Below are 6796 nucleotides of genomic sequence, written 5' to 3'. Positions count from 1 at the left end.
TGAAGTTTATCGGAAAGAATTTTTACCGGAAATTAACAAACTCGTATTACAATAGTATCAGTGAATAATTTACTTATGTTGCCTCTTGGGTTATCCTGAACTTTAAATAATCGTCTCCTTTTCATAAAAATCCATACAGCCGGGTTCAATCACTTTAGAACACTCTTTGACAAGACAAATTATCCTCCTTATCTCTGTTAAACTGTGAAACTTGCTTTAAGATATCACCCGTTAAGGCTAATCATTCACACGCTGGTTAAATTCAAGTTTTCTAACATTTTCCTCACTGAAGTTTTCTTAACTTGCGCTCGCTTGACCACTTATATATATATATATATATATACCTTGCCCAACTGAGGCCTGGAAACTTTCTACAAACTAGGAGATGCAATGGTGTAACAATATTTACATAATGAGCAAAACTTAGCGGTTTTGAGAAAGATAACTTCAATAATATTACAACAATTAAACTACACCCTCACCATATGACTCTTACAGAGTTATGTAACAAAACTTGTTATAAATATTGCCTTTAAACAATTAACCTCTTACTTCACTTTTTTGAAAAATGAAATGGTCTTTCCTTTTACTCCCAATCAACAATCAAATATCTTTACTTGAATTATGAATAACATGAATGCATTGAAATATTTAATTAAAGTATCTCAAAATAAGCCTTCATTTCGGCACAATATTGAAATTAGCTTGAATTCTTCATAACCTCTGAATAGTGGGTGACCCAACGGGTCATGGGTGGTCTAGTTACAGCTGTTTCTCCTTGAAAGCACCTTGCTTATGCATATTTTACCATGCTATGCTTGTTGATTATAACTCCCTTTAGGGCAACCTCTTATGTCTTAGTTTTACCTCAATAGCAATGCCATGATGATCATGTCCACATCAACTGCACTTCAAGCATGATATTATGCAGCTGCATATAATGTTTAATGAAGTTGCTTCCTTGAACATTTCTGTTGACAAAAGTGTCAAAAACTGCAGAGAAAATGCCTTTTTATAGCCAAAAAATGATAATGTTTTCAGCTGAGATGGGGCCATTTCAATGTTTTTAGCCATGTTGTGAGTGGGGAGAAGTGGATTTTGTAGCCATAGCTTGCTAAATACTGTACTATGAAGGTGTTATTGGACATTTTTGATTCCAAATATGGTAAATACTCATTTCATATGTTCAGGACCATAATACAATAAATATTCAAAAATGATGTGGACATCCCAATCACAAAGTTTTATGCTCAACTTGCATACTGTATGTTAATAAGAAAGCCATGTTACTTTTATCCAAACATTATAACCACCCGTTCACAAATTCTCAGTGTGTTTCATACCAGTGTTCAGAAATTACACAACTGACACTCAGCACATACACAAATAATTTTTTTAGAGGTAGTTTAATCATGGTGACATGTTTACATAAAATGTCCAAGTGTTGATTAAATTAGACATTAAGTTGTTGTCAAACATTTGTTGCTTCATACTATATCACAAACAGATACAGACATTGGAAAATTTATTATAAATAGTTTGTTTAGTGGATTACAGAAATAATTGTGGTTATAACAAATATTGTTTATTCTGACTGATAGGGTTAACAACTCGTAGTTTATACACAAGTTTTGAATAACTGAACTATGCATGAATTTTCATAACCTGTCATAAAATAATGCATATATAGTTGTGTCATTCATCGAATAAAAAAATACAACCTAGCAGAACTAGTTTAAAGTAATCCTACTACATAGTCTTGAACTTGTATCCTTTTTCAAAGCTTTCACCACCAAGGAGAACTGGGTGAAAATTTTTGAGTCATGCACGAAAATCTTTTGCTTCTGCAATGTGGCTAACTGGAATGTAGAATTGTATCCCAACTTTGTTTAGATCAGTTGATTTACACAACTGTGGGACCACAACTTTAGTTAACTTGTTTTACATAATTGTATCACAATTTCTGTAGATCACTCAATTTTCTTCCAAAGAAATGCTGAGAACTAGAATCCTCACAATATTTTATATTTTCACATTTTTTTTTGTTTTTAATGTGATGTTGGTAAATGTAAAAAAGGTAAACAGCACAAAATTGCTAATTAGGTAAAACTAGTTATACACAGTGGGAAATATTGAGATAACTCACAAAACTTACAATATTCTCAATTTATATGTGTGCTATAAATGCATATCTACAAACAAACATAAATATATAAATAAATAAATGTATATATCATTCTACACAATACTTAAGTACAAAAAAGGGGCTTCACACTGTAACCAACTACACGTATACTAATTGAACACTGCTTGAACAAATGAGGAAATAAAGACACTTGTATGTTTTACAAATATACAAGTTTGTAAAACTACAATTGTTTAGGTTTCCTTCTGTTTGTAAGTATGGAGTATCACTAAGTATCAACAGTTTAAAGTATTACAGAAGATTGCATTTGTTTGTGCTGCTTTAATTTCTAATACAAAAGTTTCCAAAAAATCAATGTATTGAGGTTTGATTTGATTTCACTTTTAAAGTCAACATTTTCTTTACCTAAAAACATATTTCATATAGTTATTCATTTCATTACACAACAAAGAGCTATTACCTTGTGCCACTGAGCAGTAGCACTTGAAAAAAAACAACAACAATTTCCTTGCACTGTGCACTGCTTTGGTCAGACACGATTTTTACTCAGTAATTAACAGAATTTTTGCACTTATCATTTTAAACTTTCTTTACCATTCGTAATGTAGTCTTTCTTCTCTTAGTTTTCTTGATTGTGAGAATGAAAGATACCAAAACTTTAACCACTTCATTCAGAGCTTTTTTTGGATTATCATCAATTTGATTTTTCCTCTTAATCAAATTAGTAATTCTGTCTGTACTAAGGTTTTTTGACAGTATAATTTCTCCTTGTTTTAACCCAGCATACAGATTTCGTAAAGTGCTTTTGTGGATCAGCTGAACAGTGGTTTTCTTAGTCATATCAGCAATCTTCTAAGTCAAAAAACACTTTTCTGAGGATCATTTTTCAAAAATGGGGAAAATGCATTGGAATAAAATGATTTAGTATCTTTATAGGAGCCACTCTAAACATTTACCTCTGATACATTATATTCAGAAGTCATGGTTACAAAGAAACATATTTTATAGCAACCTTTATGTATCACCACACATTTCTATTAAACCAACTTCAATGAAGCAGCTGTAGGTAGGAAGTCAGAACATATTAAAAATATTGGTAGCACTTTGTGAAAAATAAAGTTAACTTCAGCTGATCAAAGTTCTGGCTAAAAGTGTATATACAAAGAAAGCACATACAGAACACAAAATATGTACAACTAACAAAAGAAACATAAAACAAAGATTAATTTGTTCATAAAAAAATAATTTTGTTACACAAACGTTCCTTTAGTGTTAGTAATTGCGTAGTTCTAAAAGTTTCTACACAGCCATAACAAGAGAAAACAAAAAGATTTATTTTTTTCTAATTGGTTTAAGCAAACATTCAGATGAGTTCTTGACAGTTTAGCCACACTTCAGCTAAACCATACTTGGAGGAGAAATTGTGATAGAATATCAGATTAAAACAAAAACAATTACATTTTAACTGATCTAATCCAGATTTTCCTTAAAAAGAGAAAATGCAGTTTTCCTCACAATTTTTCCTTTAAAAAAGTATATATATATATATTTGTTTTTTAGTTTTTGCATTATTCATTATTTAGCATTTGAAATTACTTCTTCCAAATGGTATGAATTTCCAAGTGACAAAAAATCTTTATATATATATATATATACTTTATTCTACAGCACTTTCTACTAAAATGTTACTGTGTAATAGCAAACACATTACGTAAATTTATAACATAGCTAAACTGACCTGAAGAGTAATCTTTCCAGTTTCCTGTAGATGTTTATGAAACGCTTCACTCTGGTTGTTTTTCCTCACATTGATTGTTACAGGCACAAACCATGATACACTAGGAGGAGTCATTTTTCTTAAAGGTTTCTTTGCTGAATTAATTCTTTGGTTTCTATAATTTTTTCCTTTCTGACATGCAAATTTCTTCCTTTCAAATGATGATAAAAGTCCAGTAGATACAAACTGACGTTCATGTTTGTTTGTACCCTCTTGGGGTTCCACTTGAGTTTGAACACAAACTGATACAAGTTCTGGAGGTGTTTTCTCAATGTGCTTTCTCCTATGTGTAAACTTTGAGCCATGATAATTAGACAGTTCACCTTTTTCATCCATTCTTAATTTCTGCATTTCCTGAGCACAAGCTGAGTGTAAAACTTTTCTTTTTAACTTCTGTGCTGGATAGTGGTCATACAAATTGGACAGGTCAGCATGCTTTGAGAGAGTTTTTGTTTTTACAGTACAGAAACTACTACTTGCAGAAGATGTTGTTCCTTTAGCAGACGACCAGCTTTCGGAAATCTCCTGTACTTTAGTGTAAACACTACTTGCTTTATCATCATCTGTTGGGCTACTTTCTTGAAATAATTTACCCAAACGTTCTAGTCGCTCTACTTCTCTTTGAAGTCTGTGTAAATAGCTCTTTTTCTGCCGATCAACCAAATGTTTTAATTTTTCCAGCTCTTTTTTGGCAGTTTCTCTTTTTCTCCTCACTGGATAGACTACATTTTGATGTCGAGCACTGTGAAGAGGAGACTTTGTTCTTGATTGCTGATGTGCTTGTAAAACAGTTTTCTTGCCTTCCTTTTTTAAAGATGTGTGATCTTTGTAACTGTTAATTTTCTCAGACCTTACCTCACCTTGAACATTCTTACTTCTAAAGTCTTCATCATACCTTTCCTCTCCTGAACTGTTCTGCTTAACAGAAGTTGCACTCTCACCACAATCAGTAAGCGTATTAAGTTTATATAAATATTCTTCCCATGGTGCTTTCACAGACTTTCTTTCAGATACATTCGAACTTAGTTCATCAGATAATAACACTTTCTTGCTTGGTCGAGCAAGTGAATTCTTTGAATGTGAAACAGACACATAACTGTTAACACCTAACTGATCAGTCTCGGACCTTGATTTCACGACCTCTGTTAGTAAATTAGGACATAGAGTAGAATTATTTTATATAGAAAAAGCATTCTTAAATAAACAAGCATACATAAAATTTATCTACACAACAATATATTAAATTATTTTAAAAAATTCAAATAGATACTTCTTTGTATATCAGCTTTCTCTGAAATGCTGTCATGCTAAGCTCAACTCTTGTCACTCCTATTCAAGTTCTAATGCTGTTGCATTCAGAATATTTTTTACAGAAACTTTTATCCTTCACAATAGCCTCTTTTTGTGTCAGCACAGGCTCAAAATGATACCAGTCAACATCCACTATCCAAGATCATAATTTCAATAAAAATGAAACTGATTCATACTAGAGGTATGTACTCAAAATTATTTTTAATTCCACAAATACGAAATCGAGGTTTATTAAATTACTTCTATTTGTATAATGGCTAGAATACACACAATGATAAAAAAATCAAATCCAGAAATGAATAGAAGACAGAAGCCTCATACAGGGAAAGAATGATAACTGACATTCAAAGTACCTCATAATCTATGTGTGTGTGTGTCATGATGAAAATAAATTTGAATTATAGGTAAACCAATTTCAAGTGAAATGGAATACACCATTTTAAATGGTGGCCATATAAAAGGTTCTTCAAACTTTGAAATGTGCATAATGCCAAAGTCATCCTTAAGTGATGCTGAAGCAAAAAGTGAAGTCACCACTGAGACAATACTTACTTGCAAGGATGGAAATTTTGTTGTATTTATTTATTTATATAAAAAAATGCATCAAACAAAGACATCAATTAGATGATGTATGGTATGTGACTTAAGTAAGGTAAATGAACCCATTTACATTGCACCTACACTCCATATTTAACAGAACCCAAATAAAAATATCAAGTACCTTCTGCATATCAACATGCAAGTCTTCTTCACAGGATAACAGGTTACAAGTGCCAAGGAGAGAGTAATGTGCCTAAGCTGATGAGATATAAAGTAGAAATTCTTTGCATGTCATCACCAACAGGTGAACAAACCTTACACAGAAGCTGCTTAAGCCAATTTATAATTGTGATAAAAACATAGGTCATCTCTCAGAAAAAAGTTCCAGTGAGGAACACTATCTATTAAAAAAAAACACATAAGTACCACCTACAAGCCAAACAACAACTTACCATCTGGATGAGAAAGGCAACCTATCCTGGCCAAAAAGCAGCTTCCAAAAGAACAGAATATGAGAGTATATCCATACTCCAGACAATAACCCTCAATAAATTGGGTAGTGAAAGAAAACATGAGATGTTGATCTTTGCCATCCAACTATTAGTTTAATTTCCCTTAACTTGTTAAGGTTTCTTTTACCTGATTTCTTCTTCCTATTATTTTTAAGAGTGTTAAGGTTTTCTTCCTTGAAAGACCTGAAATATGCATGCATACAGTGCATTTTAGAACAATTTAGTGTTACAGAAAAGTGTAACTTCTGACCTACAAAAGAACCCTAGTTTTCTCTTTATTTTGTGTTAGATATATACAACTGTTCATTTTAAGTTTAATACAAGTGTATTATTTAGTTTATATGGTGCAAACGTTAAAATAACTTATTTTTAGAAGTGATAGTTATGGAAAGTTTTTACGTAACTGTTTATGAATCATTTGTTATTTAGTTCTTTGTTATGAATTGACATCATGTTACTCGAACCTTCTGAAATTTTGTCATTGCTTCAAGTGAGTATTGTTACATCATA

At 31.7% G+C, this 6796-nt stretch overlaps 1 protein-coding gene across 4 annotated transcripts in view; it reads right to left on the bottom strand.

Moving 5' to 3' along the window:
* Nucleotides 1-6796, bottom strand: part of LOC106463318 — a 136528-nt gene that overhangs the window by 63992 nt on the left and 65740 nt on the right. For all 4 annotated transcript variants that reach the window (XR_002611465.1, XR_002611466.1, XR_002611464.1 and 1 more), the window contains one exon: nt 3885-5065. Coding sequence is in view for 1 of the 4 variants with exons in the window: in XM_022390796.1 (XP_022246504.1) it covers nt 3885-5065 (1181 nt within the window). In the remaining 3 variants the exon portion in view is untranslated. The remainder of the gene's footprint in view (nt 1-3884; nt 5066-6796) is intronic.

The sequence above is a fragment of the Limulus polyphemus genome, unplaced genomic scaffold (genome assembly GCF_000517525.1).
Source record: "Limulus polyphemus unplaced genomic scaffold, Limulus_polyphemus-2.1.2 Scaffold1377, whole genome shotgun sequence".
NCBI lineage: Eukaryota > Metazoa > Arthropoda > Merostomata > Xiphosura > Limulidae > Limulus > Limulus polyphemus.
Note: the sequence above shows the minus strand (reverse complement) of the source record. Positions and strands in the feature narration are given on the sequence as shown.